This window comes from Lepisma saccharinum, chromosome 5 (assembly GCF_977018435.1).
Source record: "Lepisma saccharinum chromosome 5, izLepSacc3.1, whole genome shotgun sequence".
Taxonomy (NCBI): Eukaryota; Metazoa; Arthropoda; class Insecta; order Zygentoma; family Lepismatidae; genus Lepisma; species Lepisma saccharinum.
Genome location: NC_139233.1, coordinates 26,853,535 through 26,872,521, shown reverse-complemented (window position 1 = coordinate 26,872,521; position 18,987 = coordinate 26,853,535). Strand labels below are relative to the sequence as shown.

The 18,987-nt window shown below is 44.6% G+C and overlaps 1 protein-coding gene across 1 annotated transcript in view; it reads left to right on the top strand.

The window, feature by feature from the left end:
* Window positions 1–18,566, top strand: part of LOC145987958 (putative G-protein coupled receptor B0563.6) — a 215,009-nt gene extending 196,443 nt beyond the window's left edge. The window contains exon 3 of the mRNA XM_083122799.1: window positions 17,689–18,566. Within this exon, the coding sequence (XP_082978925.1) occupies window positions 17,689–18,566 (878 nt within the window). The remainder of the gene's footprint in view (window positions 1–17,688) is intronic.
* Window positions 18,567–18,987: the final 421 nt, after the last annotated feature.

Below are 18,987 nucleotides of genomic sequence, written 5' to 3'. Positions count from 1 at the left end.
GTTGTTTTCTGATTGGCTTAGTGTCTCGAGTAAAAAACAGAGATTTTGATTGGCTAATAATTTATACGTGGTGTTTTCTGATTGGTTTAAGTAAGCAAGATTTCTATTGGCTGTCTAAATCTCACCTTTACTAAATTAACAAAGGAACCCACATAATGGGGGATAGAACCTGAACGGGCTCCACCAAAGTATAGGAGACTAGAAGCATATAATTTGGCGGAAAAACCCATGTAAGGCCATAGAAAATATTTCAAAAATAGATTTTTCATAAAAAAAAATTAACATTTATATTTTGCATTGCACAGCATTAGGTATTAAATAACATACCCCCAAAAAATCTCTGCATTATGCGTTCTGTAAAAAATTGCCCTACGTGCCAAATTGCTGTGTCAAGTAAAAATTTTCAAAGACACTGTCGTATTTGTGTGCCGGGAAAGCGAATATGTGCAACCAAATTGTGCTCTAAGTGTGGAAAAAATATTTCTATTGCCAACTTCAAGCGACACCAGCTTACTTGCAAGAGCACTGGAACATCTCTACCGCAACCTTCCAAGCGAAAGGTAGAAGTAACCTCCCTCGATGCATCGCCACCTCCCAAACGCGTCAAGCTGGCGAAGAAAGCAGACCGATTTGCGTTTGAGCATTTATTAGAAGACTTTAACATAACATCAGACAGCTTCTGCGATGTGCGTAGTTTTCTGGAGAGCGAGCGAGCTAAGATAATATCCATCCTCAACGATGCATTGGCTACATACTCCACTAAATTCTATGCTGTGCTATGCTGCAAGTATAAGAAACCGTCTGATGAAATATATAAATTCTTCCATGCGACAAAAGCAAAAACACTGGATCAGGCAGATGTCACTGACCTCGACAGCATCTACGACAAGTTTGTCGAGGAGTTTGTGGCAAAGCACGAGGAGCATCAGGCTAAAGGCTCGGGCGGTTCGCTGTGTGGCGACCCCCACGAACTTCGTCTGAAACTTAACAAATTCCTGCCACTGGCAGGGTCTAGCTATATTGCCCTGCCACCCGAGGTTGAAGCAAGGAAAGCTGTTCTCAATATTCAGAACAAAGACACCAAATGCTTCCTCTGGTCGGTGCTGGCAGCATTACACCCTATACCTAGGGAAAACCACTCGTACCGTGTTAACCACTACACGCTGTATGAATCGGAACTGGAGGATGCAATGGCCGGGATTGCCTACCCTGTAGAAGTCTCGCATATTCGCAAGTTTGAGGTTCGTGCTCGTGACTTGTTGGGCCTAGAATTAGCCATTAATGTTTACGGTCTCACCGAGAACAAAAATGAGGTCCACCCCATCCGGGTGAGCAACGTGAGCAACAACAACGAGGTACGAGAAATCAACCTCCTGCTCATCAAGGACGAAACCCATCACCATTACACCCTTATCCGTTCCCTCTCTCGGCTTGTTTCGACCCAACGGAGCAAAGACAAAACCCACGTCGAGGTGTGTCGCAGGTGCTTGGCTACATTTCATAATCGAGAACAGCAGGATTACCGGCGCATCAGAGGTCCCAACATTGCTGCTGAGAAGCTAGCTCGCCACATGTTCTACTGTGGTACCAACAAGCCTGCACGAACTATCCTGCCCGAACCTGGTGCAGTAGAGTGTTTTCGCATGCACAGTGCTATGGTGAAGCATCCTGTCTATATTGTAGCAGACTTCGAGGCCTTTCTTCAACCTCTGTCTAACTGCGAGCCCAACCCCGAAACATCCTCTACCATTCCTTTCCAAATCCACGAGGCCTCGAGTTACTCCTATGTTGTGGTGTGGCGAAACCAACATATTGCCTCCGAGCCCTATGTGTATCGCGGTCCCGACCCGGTCAAACACTTCCTGGAGAGAATGCAACAGGAAGGCATCAAGATAGGGAAGGTGCTGTTGGCCCCCAAGCCCATGCTGCCTCTGTCTCCGGAAGACAAGCATCAGCACGAAATGGCTCTAAATTGTCCTGTTTGCAACTCGGTCTTCACTGACGATAACAAAAAGGTCCACCACCATGACCATTATGGGACCGGAAGCTACATTGGCCCGTGGTGCAACAGGTGTAACTTGAGAGCCAGGGACCCGCGCTTCATACCGGTCTTTTTTCACAATGGCTCGGGATATGATTTCCATCACTTGGTCACACATATAGGGTACGACAATGCGAGAATCAATGTCCTGGCACAGAACGAGGAGCGTTATATTAGCATCAGCAAGTGGGTGCCGATCCCCGACTCAAGCAGTAGCATCGAGCTTCGGTTCCTCGACTCTCTGAGGTTCCTCCAGGCAAGCCTCGATGCTCTTGCTGGGAAGCTCAGAGACGACCAACTAGCCATTACCACATCAAGTTTCCCGAACTTAGATGTCACACTCATCAGACGTAAAGAGGTCTACCCCTACGAATACGTCACAGACCCTTCCAAGTTCGAAGAAGAGTTGCTGCCTCCCCAGGATAAGTTCTACAGCCAGCTGAGAGGTTCAGGTATTACCGACGAGGAGTACAAGCATGCTCAGTCTATGTGGGTCGAGTTGGGTTGCCGAACTTTCGGTGATTACCACGATGCATACCTGAAGCTTGATGTGACGCTTCTTGCCGATGTGTTCCAGGCGTTTCGGGCGACTGCGATAAACATTTACAACCTGGACCCTGTATATTTTTACAGCCTTCCTGGATTGGCATGGTCGGCCATGCTCCTGCTGACTAAAATTAAACTTTCACTTATCTCCGATAATGATATCATGCTTTTCATCGAGAGAGCTATCCGGGGCGGCATGGTCCAAGTGTCGCAACGCTTCGCACACGCCAACAATCACCACATGGCCACTGGTTACGACCCCTCCCAACCATCAAGCTACATCATGTACACTGACGTGAATAATCTTTACGGGCACTCCATGATGCAGCCACTCCCAACAGGACAGTTTAAGTGGGTTGATCCTTTATACCACGACATCGAAAAAGAATGCGACGAGTTTGGGTTTTTTGCCGAGGTGGACCTTGACTTCCCCGAGAAGCTGCAGGATACATTCTGTGACCTTTCGCCTGCTCCGGAATTCAAGTGTCCACCTGGCTCGGATCAACCGAAGCTCGTCATGGACTTGGAGCCCAAAAAGCGTTATGTGCTACACTACCGGAACCTCCAGTGGTTAATGCAGCAAGGGGTCTCGGTCAAAGCAGTTTACCACGTGCTCTTGTTCAGGCAGTCTCCATGGTTGAAGCCGTACATCGAACTGAACACCAAACATCGCACTGCTGCCACTTCGGAACTTGATCGCGATTTTTTCAAATTAATGAACAATGCGGTATTTGGGAAGACCATGGAGAATGTGCGAAATCGCGTTGATGTGAGGTTGGTGACGAAGAAAACACAGTGTCGTCGACTTGTTGCAAGCCCGCTGTTCAGGTCTCGAACAATTTACAACGAACAGATGTCTCTGATTCACATGAACCGGGGCAAGGTGCTACTCAACAAGCCCATCTATGTGGGAGCTGCAGTTTTGGATCTGAGCAAGTTGTGCATGTTCGAGACATATTACGGCATACTACGTGCACACTACAACCACAATATCTCGCTCCTCTACACAGACACAGACAGCTTGGTGTACCATGTTCGCACGGCCGATGCGTATGGTGATATAGCCAAAGTTCCAGCTCTTGTCAAGCTCTTCGACACATCGGGCTATCCCCAGCTAAACCGGTATGGGATTCTACCCCGGAACAAAAAAATACCCGGCAAACTCAAGGACGAGAAAGACGGGGATGTGATTGTGGAGTTTGCTGGACTTCGTGCCAAAGCCTATGCGATCCGGGCTGAGGGTTCTGTAACAAAAAAGGCAAAGGGTGTAAGCAGGCAAGTGGTTCGGGAGCACCTCAAGTTTGAGGATTACCTCGAGTGCCTCAGAACAAAATCGCCCATTCTACAAAAAGAGCATCGTATCCAAAGCGTCGATCATGTGCTTACAACTAATATTGTCAGGAAAGTTGCTCTGGATGCACACGACGACAAGAGGTGTATTCTTGAATGTGGGGTCCAAACACTTCCGTGGGGCCACTATCGCCTCCAAACTAGTAAGACCTGCCCAGAGTGTAACAAAAAGTAATAGGCAATGCGAAAAAAAACAATTTTAATTTACTTCCACTTCCTCGATTACATGCATGCATGGCACAGCAAAATTAAACTTCTGGAAACTGCTAATTGCAATTTGTACTTATATATATAAAATTCCATATTTCTTATTGTGTGCTATTTTTTTTATTTATTTAAAACTGTTCAGTTACTCTTTCATTCTTGACGTCATACACAAATGTTTTCTCTGCAATAAGAATGACACTGCACATAGTATCTGCAGGCAAGGCATCGTGGAACTCGCATACAATCTTGATGTTGGTACGATCGTTGACCACCACTTGCTTCCTCTTAGATGTGTTGATGACGGTCATGGGTCTCCGTGCTTTGAATTCGCTGGGCGCGTAGTACACGTCCACGCTTCCCTCGGTCACGCGTTTGTAAGCCGTGTAAGCTTCGTAAAGTTTGAGGTAATCGTTTTTGGTCACGTCGAGGTTGTAATTCTCGCGCGGGAACACTTCGTTCCTACCGTTCTTCAGATAAACGTTCTTGATCTTGCAGTCGTCGAACTTGCTGGAATCTTTTTCCTGATCGTTATCGCGTCCGGTCTGAAAAAGCACTACGACGAAATCTGGCATGTCGAACTGTATGTTGTTGAACTGCGTCGTCACGTCGAATTCCATGTGACTTCCCGACGCCATCTTCTGCACGCACTGGTAACCGTGAAAGTGAATCGGCACCTGCGGACTTTTCAAGATCTCCGCTTTGTACTTGAGGGCGTAGTTCGTTTCGTATTCCACCACCGGCATTCTCAATTCCATGCTCCGGATGACGCATTTCGCTGCTTCGGGTAAAGTGTTGGCTATCGGCGAGGTGCCGTCCGGACCCAAAGTAGCGTATCGCATCAGTGCGTCGTTGTCGTTGGCCGCTCTTCGAAACGTGATCCTCAGTCCTCCCTTCCACATGATCTCCTTGTAGTCCGAGAAGAAACCAGGCAGCAGACGAATGGGAAAGAGCACCGTGTGACTTCTCGTCGATATTTTGGTTCCGGCTTCGAATCCCCCGGCCTGGTAGTACGCTGCGTCCGTTTTGGATAATTTCAACGTTCCCACTGCCGTCGACGTGATGCCTGGATAATCTATTCTGTCGATGACGGTGTTGTGTTTCCTCACCTCCACCTGCGAGAACAGGTGAGGCACGAAGTTGTCCACGAGTATCAAGTTTGCTGCTGCAGGAAACGCGTCTCCGCTTTCCTTCTTCACCACGTCGAATTGAAGGTAGAGGTCCGCTCTGTGAGGATGAACGAACCCATCGCCTACGTCCACGTCGTATTCGATCTCCCTGTTCGCTTCGTTCAGATTGGCGAACGCGCCACGTTGCAGTGTACGTTCAGAGTCTCTATGGCCAAGAATTTAGGAATGTTGGTTGCTACGTGCTTGATGCCAGCTTCGAGTTTTGGGTGGTTGTTCTCGAAACCTAAAAGCTCTCCCATGGTGCCCAGGTCCACGGTCTCCGTCGCGGATAGGATTTCCACTCTGTGCGTGACCGAATTTTGAGAAAGGTATGTACCTTTGGGTAATTGAGCTTGCAAAGTGGAAAGATTGTATTGTCCTGGCGTGACGACGATGTGTTCGTTTCCGACGCTAATTTTGTTGTTGTGCTGCGTGACGTTAGGTATGAGGTACATGCTGTAGAATGCACGCAGAGCCACAAATTTAGGATAGACGATGTCGTCGTGCAGCGTGAGTTTCAAGATTGAAGATTCGCTCGTGAGATGGAACACGTCCATCCTAGTGATGCTGTTTGAGGTTCCACAATGCTTTCTGGAAATCCTCGATCGTAGGGTTATTTATTTTAGAGAGAAACGCGAGCACGGAGAGGCAGAGATGACCGCAGTTCACGTCTCCGAAATTTTGAATGCGTTCGTCGTTGTAGTATATAGAGGTTTTGTTCGTTTTCAGATAATGAATTAAATTTGTAGGTGGAACACCTCCGAAAGAATCGAAAACGAATGCTTTATCATCATTTTTGTGGTAACATATCCAATGCGTGCCTGGATTTTCTTGACCGTCCAAGTTGACTACTCCGCATTCTCTTCTTTTAACGCTTGAAGGTAACGAGTCGGACATGAAAACTCCTCTGAATTGTTTGATTTGTAACGGTCCGATCAGAGATTCAATGTCTCGGTTGGTGAGTGCTGTTGTTTCTTTTTTTTAAACTTCTTCATCACGCCCTTCCCCCCTTTCTTCTCCATGGCCAGGTTGTGACGTTTCTGTTCTTCCAACTCGGCCTTGTTCTTCTTCGAGTCGATGACGGTTTTCGCGATGGCGGCACTTCCACCGGCCAAACTTCCAACGGCCCCCAATGCTGCTAGGATGGCCGGGATGCTGAATATGAAACCTCCGATCTTTTGCTGTTTCCGCGAACGCTGCAATCTTTTCAATTGAGGTGTGCTGAGCAGCAATTTCATTCCGTGTCCTTTCGACAAGCAAGAACGTTTCTTCTCGCGTTGTTTCTTGGTGAGTAACCCATCGAGGGCACCTAGATTTTTAAGATTGGAGTATGGTATCTGGTACACGACACCCTTGGGCTTCATGTTGATGCTCTATGTGTTATTTTCACGGTATGTTATTTATATATATATTCTGAGATTTTTTCTTGTGTAGTTTTTTACGGTATGTTATTTATATACCCCACCCCAATTTTTGTTTCGTCTTCATGGCGATGGTGGTACCCAGTGCGGCGACCCGTTCACCCAGCGATGCGTCTCTGCTCACGAACCTTTCGAAAGCTGCATGTTCCAATTTTTTGTCTGCTTCGTGACGTGCGTCCAGATCCGTCTGCGTGGTGTTGTAAGCGATGTCGTGATCTTTGCATGCCGCGTCCAACGGATTCACACCCTTGTCTCCTCTCTCCAATCTTTTCTCGAGTTTGGTACCCGGTCCGCAGTACTGGTAGCCAGGTAGATGCATCTCGAAAGGTAACTTGTTGATGATGTCGTTCACGAGTCCCTTTCCTTCGGCCACGTTCCAAAATTTCGGAGGCAGCGTGTTGATGATTTTGATCAGGTAACCTATGCCCTTGTCGTCGTTCACGATGAAGTTGGAAAGTTTCGTGCTGATCATGTCCACGATGCCAACCTTCTCGTTGTAGAAATTACGATTGCCTGCATTCTCTTCGCCGGCTATCACCAACAATCGGTCCACGAGTTTCCTAACGTCGTCCACCCAAACGAATTCTTTGGGTAACGTGTTGTAGCGTTTGACGCCGCTGCCTGTTTTGACCTGGTTCCAAATCGGTTTGATGAGATTCCTGTACTTCTCGCCGCTGCTCGATTTCACCCTATTCTGCGAGGCGTCGTTGTTCTGGTACAAGGCATCCGTCATGATCAGAATTTCCTTGTAACTTTGGTAATCTTCGTCGGTGTAATCTTTCGGCTGCTTTTTGGCGACGAGCTCCCACAGTCCCACCGTACCCGGATACCTGTTCCAACTATCCTTGTCGCCTAAATTGACTTTAATGTCGTTGCCTTCGAAGGTCACCTTCGATTTCCCAATCTTCCACACCACACCGCCGCCTTCGCTGGTTTCCATGCTGGGATACAATCCGAACACTTCATCCTTGTCGAATTTCCCCGTGCTCAGGTAGTCTCGTGCCAAAGGTCCCAACTCGATTTTATCCGAAGACGTGCTGCCTATGGCTCGACGTCGTGCCGGTGCATCCTTCAGTTCGAACGGCGTCGAAGGAATGCTCGAAATAGGCGTGGGTACGGCGTAACTTTTAGCTGCGAGCGGTACGAGTTCGTTGATCAAATTTTTATTTTGTTCCGTGACACTTTTAATTTCTTTACCTAGACCGCTGATGGCATCGATCACAGGTTGATCCTGACGTTTCTTCTCTTCGTAGAATCCGCGATTCTCGGATTTCCAACCTTTGAAGCGTTTCGCGAGGTAATCGCGAAGCTCGAGATTTTCGTCTTCGATTTTTCGTTTCGTCATGACGTTATTTATACACGTCGTTTCTCACAACGTTGCAACGTTTAGAAAGTCGTTGATTTTGTTTCTGTATTTTCCGTCGTTGGGTTTCCTCGTCATGTCGATCGTCGCGAATCCGAAATCGTCACCGTTCCAGCAAGTAGAGCAGCAGCGTTCCGAAAATTGATTGTAGTTCATGTCTCCGCCTACGTAGTCATCGTACGCGTGCTTGAGGTTGGTGTGATCTTGACGAAACAAACATATGAAATTAGCGTTGTCGCGTACTAACTGTTTTGGAATTTTGGAAAACGTTTGAGCTAGGTAGAAGCAATCCATTCCTTTGTGACGACCTTGCGTGAAAAAGTTGCGAATTTCATTTTGATTTTCCAGGATGGCGTCGTCGAACACAACGACTGAATTTTCACGACAATCGTCGAGTGGTTTTATTTCCGAGGCGAACGTTGCAATGTCCAGACCATCGTACAGTTTCATCAGTTGCTGGTATTTGGATTGCTCCAAACTTTTCGAGAACACGTACAGGTGCCTGTTCTTCCAATCTAACCAATTCGGTGCGAGGAGAAAATTGTCCACGAGCAGTGTCGTTTTCCCACACCCCGAAGGACCTACGATCAGACAGCGGATGCTGTCGGGAAGCAACTCCCCGTTCTTTTTTTTTCTAGTTTGACTTTCCGGATCCGGTAGACGCTTCACCACGTTCCACGTACTCACAAGATCACTTCGTTCGCGTCGATCCAACTCTTTTCCGGAAGTCCCAGCCATTTGACAAACAGTTTGTCACCTTTCCTACGCAATACTTTCTCGATGAGGTACGTGTCGGGGTGTTTCGTTTTAGAGAGTTCCTCTTCGTAAAATCTTCCTTTCAAAATCTCGCCGCTACTATCTTTTATTATATACGTGTGTCGGTTTCCAGGTAAAACTCGAACCACCGTAAAGAGTTCCGTGCTCCAATTTTTTGTGAATCCCTTCTCGAAGGTGCGTTTGAATTTGCTGATCCTCACCTGGTCTCCAATTTTGTATTTAGCTTTTTTGTCGTGGGTGTGTACTTTGGACAGTAAACTGTAGAAATTAAACGCTGCTCGTCAGACTTGGTAACGTCGGCTGGCTTCATGCCTATCGTTCTGTGTACCGTATCATTATAGGTGTCGACGAGTTCCGGCAGGATGTCGACCCATTTGTAATTTCTCCGAAGCGTGAATCGTTTCCACATGTGTGTTTTCAAGGTTCGATTGAATCTTTCCACGATGCTGGCTTTGATGTGACTGAAGGTCGAAAAATGTTGAATCTTGTGTTTTTGAATAAACTTTTGGAATACGGCGTTGTAAAATTCTTTACCGTTGTCCGTTTGCAGAAACCGTGGTTGTCTGCCGCCGCTTTCGCGAAAAATTAATTTGAATGCTTCCGTGACGCACGATCCCGTTTTCGCCTTCAAAGTTAGAGCCCATGCGAATTTCGAAAATGTGTCTATGACGGTGAGGAGGTACTTGTTGCCCTTGTTCAATTTATGTACGTTTTTCAAATTGCCGCTACTCATCTCCACGAGGTCACTTTGCCAGAGGTCGTCGATGCCCTTGGTTACCACAGCCAAACGTTCGTAGTTACGGCGTGCAGGTTTATGCAATTCTTCGACGATGGCTTGCCTAGACATTTTTTAGAGATTACGTTTCAAGAGAAGCACAAGCGTGATGGGATTCAAAGAGGGTGGCACTTCGCTCGTGTTTTGAATGATCAGCTTATCGCCGGCACTCACGTCGAAAACGGTAAGATCTTCGTCTTCGTGTATTTCATATATGTTGCGCGTTTCGTTCCAACGTGCCAGAGGAATGTTTCCTGCTTTCTGAACACCACGATTCGATATCAAGGTCATGGTGGGAACGCTAGCTTTTCTACCGTGAGACCAGTACGAAAATTCGTTTATCTGAATCGTGCCATCGAGGAGAAACTTGTAGTACGGATGATAAGGATGTAACATGTACAGTTTGTTACCTTCGACGAACGTGGAGATTCTCTGTTGATTGGGAACGCTGTTGATTTCGATGGCTTGCAAGGTGAACAATTTGGCGAATTTAGTGTCGAAGGTGACGAGATTACTGTGAACTTGTCCAAGTTTATTTTCGATGGGCAGCAAATGCTCGATTATGGTATCTGTTACGGCAGAAAACGACGGTTTGATTTTCACTTCCACGTTCAACTGCTTGTAGTTTTCGTTGAGTTCTTGCAACTTGGCACCGAAAGAGGCCAGCGTCGATTCCTGCGTGGATTCCAGCACTCCAACTTGATCTCTGATGTTGACGACAATGTTCTGAAGGTTCTCGACTTGATTCAATTTCGAGCTCTTCTCGGTAAGATCGTTCACAATCCTTCGCATCTCTGTAAACTGCGTGTGAAGGTCGGCGACGCTCTGCGAAGTGGGCAGCGTCGACACCAGCGAACTAATTTCGTCTCGAATCTGTTCCACGTTCGCCGTTTCCGTTTCTAGTCGTTTCAGCATTCGAGATATGTTTCTTTTCAAAGCGTGCAATTCTTTGGAGGTGGGGAGATTGGCCACCCTACTCTCGAGATCGCTCAATGAACTTTTGATGTCGTTCGAATCGGATAGTGCCGTCACCGCCGTTTTCAATTTTTCCAAATCTTCGCTCGAAGGCACGCTCGTCCGTAACGATTCCAAGTCACCCTGTATGTTGTCGAGTACGTGATGAAAATGAGCGAGATTCGTTTCGACGTTCAAATTTTCTAAATATTCGATCTTCTGCTGAACCGTGCCCAACGTGTCTTGAATGCTCGTCAACGCTCTTGCTTCAGCGTGAATATTTTTAATTTCTTCGTTGATCAATTCCAAGGACGCCTGAAGCGTAGCGATGGTGGTTTGAATGTGTTCGAAATCTCGATACGCCTCCAATTGAATTTTTATGTTCGCGACGCTTTTACCGATGACCTGCAGTTCGTCCGACGATGGTAGGTTCGTCATTGTATCTTCCAAAGTCTGCAACTTGGATTTAATTTCTTCTAACGTGCTGGTGAATTCTTCTTGTAATTTGGAAACGACGACATGTAAGCGTTCTGCATCTATATCGTTCACGACGGTTTGAAGTTCAGAGAAATTCTTTTCTATTGCGGAAGTTCGTTCTTCGATTTCGAGTTTCAATTTTTCCAAATCTTCATTTTTCGATTGAAATTGCTGTAATTTGGCCAAATCATTTTGAAGCGAATACACGCTCAACTGTATATTTTGAACGTTGTCGTAAGAAGGTACGTCGACATAATTTTTTATCAGCGTCTTCAGTTCGGAATCGATTTTCAGAATGGGGTCGAGACATTGCGTTTGGAGCGTAGCGATTTTCGACTCTAAACTTTTGTTTAAGGTCTCCTGCAAAGCAATCAAATCGGTCCTCAACTTCTTAACTCGAATGTCCAACATGAGAATCTCTTCTGCGTGGTCTACACGCTTGGTGTTGCCGAAAATGTCGTTAGGCATTTTTGGTTAACGGTTATTTATAATAGGATAGACGATTCGTAATTCTACAAAGAGAGGAATGAGTTTGTCGTAATCTCCGAGAAGTTCCATGTAAAGATAATCTCCTGCAGAAACATCGTACGTAATGTTAGAAAGCATCTTGTCGTGCTTGATTCGAAAAATGTTCTTGCCGGTAGAAATTTTGATTTCGCCTGCGTTTTCCGGATTCACGGTGATTTGAAGTTTCCCGTCGATCGGAATTTCGTAGAAATGTAAATTGTTATTAAAAACATAAAACATCTTGCCCACATCGTCATTCAGTTTCGTCCAAATGCTGTTGAGATGAACAATCAGTAAACCATTGAGTTTAGATAACACGGAAGGTAAGAGGTTATTGAAATTTGGCGGTGCAGTCTCCATGTTGATCTGTTTGCGGAAGCCAAAAAGATTCATTGTCCTTGTTAGTTATTTAAGAATACGGTCAAAGTTTTTTTTTGTAATGACAGGCAAAGTTTTTTTTTGTTTGCTTGCGTCACAATACAGGCACGCGCGCGCGCGTGTGTGTGTGCGACACATTGTTCCCGAAAAAGGTTTACAAAGGTCACGATATATAAACATTTGGTCCCACAGTTGGAAAATTACGATAAGGTGCATTCATCCTTCAAGGATGAGAGAGTGCATTCGTCACAATACACGCGCGCGCGTGTGTGTGTGTGGTACATCGTTCCCGAAAGAGGTTTACAAAGGTCACGATATATAAACATTTGACCAGGACTTGGAAAATTACAATAAGGTGCATTCATCCTTCAAAGGATGAGAGAGTGCATTATTTACTCATCACGCTGTGTCAGCGCAACGAATAAATGCGCGGAACGTGGAGAGAAAGTGAGGTTTTGAGGTTTTGATGAAATTTTCGTAGGTTTTGCAACACTGTGGCTCACTTCAGTGAATTGAAGTGAGTTTTTTTGATGTTTTGGTGCTGTTTTCTTCGCTGCGAAACATCATCACCGCAATAAATGAGTCGCGGAACGTGGAGAGAAAGTGACTTTTTGAGGTTTTTTTTTTGATCCTCACTTAATAACGTTCAACCGGCCCACCTGCACTACTAAAGCCCTTTTTTTTACCCCCTACGTATGTTTGCTTCGTACAAAAAAAATTAGGTTAAATTAACCTCTCTCCGAGAACTGACCCCGAGCGTCCATTTTCAGCGAGCATCATTTCAGCAAGCGCCATTTCAGCGAGTTTAGTGTTTTGTAGAGCGAGTTGGTAATACTGTTAGTGAGGTTAACATACATTATCAAAAACACATCGTGAAAAGCTACGTTTTGTTCGGGCACACATACACTCACACACACACAAAAAGCTAAAAAAATTATACACCGTGAAAGGCTACAACAAGTTGGAAACACTGCTAGTAGGAAACACTGCTAGTAAAATTAACATACACCGTGAAAGGCTTCAAAATATCATATAGTGGAATTTTTGTAGAGTGGGTTGGCAACACCGACGAGCATCAAATGATGATTCGAGCCTCAAATAATAATTCGAGCCTCGTCAGTGTTGCCAATTCCTATTTGTAGGTTAGCTTAGCCAGTGAAAGATCATATAGTGGAATTTTCTTCGGATGGGTTGGTAAAACCCAAGCCTCAAAAAAGGAACATCCAATAGAGTTGCCAAATATAAAAAAAAACAATAGGTCCCCCTCATAAAAAGCTACAATAAGAGCCCACAGGTCGTCAACACTAGGCCCCCAACAGTGTTGCCAGACATAAAAAATACATGGGCCCCTCAGGTCCTTTGATAAAAGTTTACAGTGAAAAACCCAGTAGGTTTAACAACACTGTCAAAGAATCTACGGCAGTATTACCAGATGTAAACAGAGGGCAATGGACCCCCCTCATAAAAAGCTACAGTAAGAGCCCACAGTGTTGCCAACTCTGCCCTCAAAATATACATCATAAAAGGCTACGACGAGCCCCACATGATGATTCGAGCCCCAAATGAGGTTTTAGAACCGGGCCACCTGCACTACTAATAACTAGAAGGAAAACTCAAAAGTAATTGACTGCTGGGTACGGGGAGAGGAAGCAAGTATCAGGGGTGTGACACTTGTCATGTATTGAGTAATAAGGTAGGTGAGCCAAAGGTAGCCTGTGTTCCCAACGTGGCCCACATTACGAAAATCATATTAGTATTTAACACAGCTAATAAATGGCACTACATTAATATACCCAGTCCCCCTCAGGTGCACCATGCAGAAAGCGAATTGTCTCGGCCTGCCAGCAGCCATTTTATTTAAGTTCTTGTGGATCCCCTGGCGTCGTAGGGACTGTGCAAACCAGTCCTCCACGGAGGTCGGCTATTCGTCGTTACTGTCTATAATGCATGTCAACAATCAAAAGTTGGACATCAAGAATAATATACATGAATAAATATGTTTTCCTGAGCACAAGCATCATTTCCTGTCAACTATAAGCCGTGGGTCACCTTAGGAACAGATGTAACAAATTTGTAATTCTTTTTTATATAAAAAAGTTACATGGAATGTTACAAAATATCCACTTGGTACAAGTTGTTGATTAGTTATAGGAGTTATCTCTCTTAATTTCAGAAATTTATCTCTCATGAGAGATTTTGTAATTTGCCCTAGAAGCTTAACTAGAGCCACCTTTGGCTCACCTACATTAATAGTTTTTTTAAATAAAAAATCACAAACTATTGCATAAATAACACATAATTTACACAATTTAGTAACATACGCATTGTTCACAATAAGTATTTACCAAACGAATCAAAAATGGAAACAGGAAAGTGGTAAATTTCAATAGCCACATACTATGGTAGATTTCTACATGAAAATTATATATATTTTACTCTAACTACTGGTAATATCCAGGATATACGAGGGTCACTATCTATATTTTGAGCCTTGGCAACACTGAGTGAAGTTAGGCGCGATTTGACGTTTGCACGGAATCGTCTGGCATTATTGACCATAACGTACTTCAAATGTTTTGTCAATAGCTTCGTTTGTATTGTTTATGTTGCCTTGGAGATTGCGCGACAACAATAAAATACAATTAACTCGTGAACATTTTCGTGCGATGATTTTTACGATTTTCGACGTGGATTATCACGACAAGAATGCATCGATCAACTTACTTCCACATTTGGCGATGAAGACCCAGCCTTTGCCACTGTGAAACGCTGGTATAACGAATCTAATCGTGGCCGCCATTCGCTCACCGACGAGATTCGCGAAGGTCGTCCAAAATCAGTTGTTGTTCAAGAAAACATTGATGCTGTGCAAAACCTAATACTGCAAGATCGTCATGTGACATACTGTGAGATTGAGGCAACCATAGGCATTAGTTCCACCAGCATATATAAAATATTACATGATCATTTAGCTGTGAGAAAGGTATGTTCTCGTTGGATCCCACACAATTTGACAAAAACTCGAAAAGACGCTCGAATCAATTGGTGCAAACAAATGCTCAATAAATACAATCGTGGTGCTTCAAAAGACGTATATAAGATTGTAACAGGTGACGAATCATGGATATATGCATATGAGCCGGAACGTAAACAGCAGTCGACTGTATGGGTGTTTCAAGATGAACCCAATCCAACAAAAGTTGTTCGCGCTCAAAGCACATCGAAACAAATGGTCGCCTGTTTTTTCGGGAAAACTGGTCATGTGGCAACTGTGCCTTTAGAGGAACGAAGAACGGTCAACTCTGAATGGTACACAACAATTTGTTTGCCAGAGGTCTTCGGTCAAATACGGAAAACAAACAAACGCCGTCGGATCATTCTTCATCAAGACAATGCCAGCAGCTGTCACACATCTCGTCTAACAACCGACTTTATGAACAGTCAAAAAATCGAATTGATGGGTCATCCGCCCTACAGTCCTGATTTGGCACCTAATGACTTCTTCTTGTTCCCGAATGTCAAGAATAAATTGCGTGGACAACGATTTTCGTCGGCGGAAGACGCCGTTGATGCGTTCAAAAACCATATTATGGAGGTGTCTCAAGAAGATTGGAAAAACTACTTTGACAAATGGTTCGAACGAATGCAAAAGTGTATTGACCATACAGGAGAATACTTCGAAAAACAATAAAGCAGTTTTCAATGCCAAATTCCTGTTTTTTCATTGTTAGGCTCAAAATATAAATAGTGACCCTCGTAAAACTAAATATAGTTTGTCAACAACTAGTTTTAAATTTCTTGACTGTCATTTCCTTTTTAAAAAAAAACAACTTTTAATGCACTACTACAAAAAATGTTAACTTTTTCCAGAAATATAGTAAATTTCCCTGACTTTTCGAGATAGAAAAATTCCCTGACTTTTGCAGGATGTCCTAACAAACAACTGAATGTGTAAACACTATGAATAAATCTCTCCACGTATATCAATAACCTTAATGTCAAATTTTCGATAACGTGGACATATACACTAAATATCAAGTGGTTATCCAGCATTGGAGATCCGACGCTTATCCAGGGCCTTCTGCTCTGTCAAAAAAATACCGGGAATTGTTCACTAAAACTCAAAATATTGGTGTAATAATGCAAATCTATTTTGTCGATTTCAAAATAGTCCCCATTTGATGCGATACACTTATGCCAACGAATAATCGAGTCGTCGAAACACTTCTTATAGGCACTTTCAGGAATGGCCTTCAGCTCCTTTTGTTTTATGGCTTCAATGGACTCAAAACGTCTTCCACAAAGTGGAAATTTGAGTTTGGGGAACAAACAAAAGTCATACTGGGTCATATCTGGCGAAAACGGTGCTAGATCGATGACATTCGTTAAGTTTTTCGTCAAACATTCGCGTACAAGGATCGATGTGTGAGACGGCGCATTATCGTGGTGCAAAATCCAGGAATTGTTCTTCCACAAATCTGGCCTTTCCGGTGAACATTCTCTTTCAAATGCCTCAAAACGCCTACATAATATTGTTTCTTGACTGCTTGCCGCCCCCCCTCCCCGACCCCCTTGGATAACACCACGATAGCCAAAGATAACAGTCAAGAGGACTTTGATTTTTGAGCGGCTTTGACGTGTTTTCTTCGGTTTCGTCTCGTTATCAAAGCACCATTCCGAAGCTTGTTGGCTGGTTTGCATGCCAAACTCTTAAACCCACGTCACGTCATCCGATTTGATGCATCTCATGAATGTAGGGTCAGAATTGGCTCGTTCAAGCATGTCTTCAGAAACCTGTTTGCGGTGCTGTTCTTGAAGAAAATTGAGCTTCTTCGGAACAAGCCGTGCCGCGACGCGTCTCATGCCCAAATGATCAACTAAAATGGTGCGAACGGGTTCGTGAGACATTATCAGATCCTGAGTACGATTTTTCATCACCATTTCCTTCATTTTGTCGATGTTTTCGTTAGTCGAAGACGTTGAAGGTCGACGGAACGAGGTAAATTTTCAACCACTTCTCGTCCTTCTTTGAATGCTTCGCATCACTCGTTGCTTGTGTTTTCGATAAACCTGACTCACTGTAGGCCTTCTCCAACATTTTCAATGATTCAGCACAAGAAATTTCGTTGGCAACACAAAATTTGATATTTTTATCCAAATGGAAATTCGCAGGGCACACTTCAGGTCGTGTAACTTAACCAACAGCTGTAAACAAACTGGTCGACAGATCGCGCCAAAACTCTACGTGACAATCAGGTACATTGGTATAAACTTACAATTATTTTCGTCATACATTTTACACAAGCATTTTTAAATGAACAATTGCCGATATTTATTTGACAGAAAGTATATCTTACGGACGTCCAATGTATATCCAGAAATGGGTATGCAAATTGGATATCTCATGGATGTCAAATTGATATCCATGAATATGATTGTAGACATCGTATGGACATCACTTGGAGATTGGTTCTGAATGAGATGTAATTAGGTTAGGTTGTTCAGGTGTGGTTCTTATTGAGTTTTGTCGCTAGATCAACGGAAAGCTGGTTTAATGGATGGTGTGAAATAAGTATGACCCAATGTTAGGCGTGGTGTGAGGATGCAAGTAGGGTGTCTATTGTTTTTTGGGGGGGCGAAGTTGACCTTGAACTGCCAATATTACGTTGTAGTTAAATCGACTAGACATTGGCTGTGTAACTTAGCATTCCTCTTATACTTTTCAGGTGTTGGAGTAATGATGCTGGTCGCCCTCACGCTGGAGAGGTACGTCTCTGTGTGCCAGCCCGGAAGAACCAGACCGTTGGAATCATCCTCCAGGGCCCACCTGTCGGTGGTCTTCATACCAGTCTTGACGTTCCTCATCTATCTTCCGTACGTCTTCAGGTCGGAGATAAAGACGTGCCTGTCTCCTATCGGTGACGTAATCTACCAGAAACAAGAGAACGTCGCATTCGTGGACTCTCTCTTCTACTCCATCTACATCTGGACTCTCGAAGTGGTGTTCAAGATTGGACCAACCATCCTCCTTGCTGCGCTGAACGTGAGGATCATGGTTGTGTACAGACGATCCTGTAACAGAAGAAGGCAGATGACTCTCAAGCCCTCTGGTGACGATTCTAGGAAGTTTGCCGAGGAGCGGCGCCTCGTGCTGCTTCTTGGCAGTACCTCCATCTTGTTCTTTGTCTGCGTGTCGCCCATGGTGATCCTCAATGTCACATTGTCCGACAAGAAGATCGCAGACTATCCTTACCAAGTGTTCCGTGCGGTAGCTAACGTGCTGGAGGTTACAAATTACTCAATGACCTTCTATATATACTGCCTCTTTTCCGAGGACTTCAGGAATACCTTCATCAGGACATTCAACCTTCCAATATGCCTCTCATTGGGCAAGCAGAAGTCCGCCACTTTGCAAACGCACACGACCACTCCAGCTGCCACAAGCACGGTCGTGGTCAAAGAGTGTCTTCCAGTGCATTCCAGCAGTGCGATCCAGAAACTCTCCAGGGTCTGGAACTGCCTCCTGTGTGGGTGTGGGGAGCGTGTGCCGTGCGCGAAAGGACTCAGTCCAGGTAACAGCTCGGCGGAGAGAGTGATAGTATAGTTTTTTGTTATCAGATGACTCTCAGTACGTTGATGAACTCTTATCAAGGTCTTTCGACGATGCCTTGAAGTTTTCCTTACGACGAATGATACAAGGGGTTCCCCTGTGTTAACAAGCAGGTGAAGATCTGAGGAAGATTGTTAGCTTTCAAAAGATAATGCCACTCTCATCGTCAGGGTCAGTGCCGAAGAAAAGCGTTAACTGTGTTCTCACTGGTAGCTTAATAGCCAATAGAATTCGACGCTCTCTCCTCAGTCCGCGTTTGGAATCGACTAATTCTCTTCACAGGCTCTGTATAGCAGTGCTACTGCAACCATCTTGAAGATAAGCTCCAACTTGTCCAGTACGAAGTACACGAACTTGAATCTGAATTTTCGGGATTTCATGGTGGAGAATTCAGTTATGGGGTAAAACTGGCGTT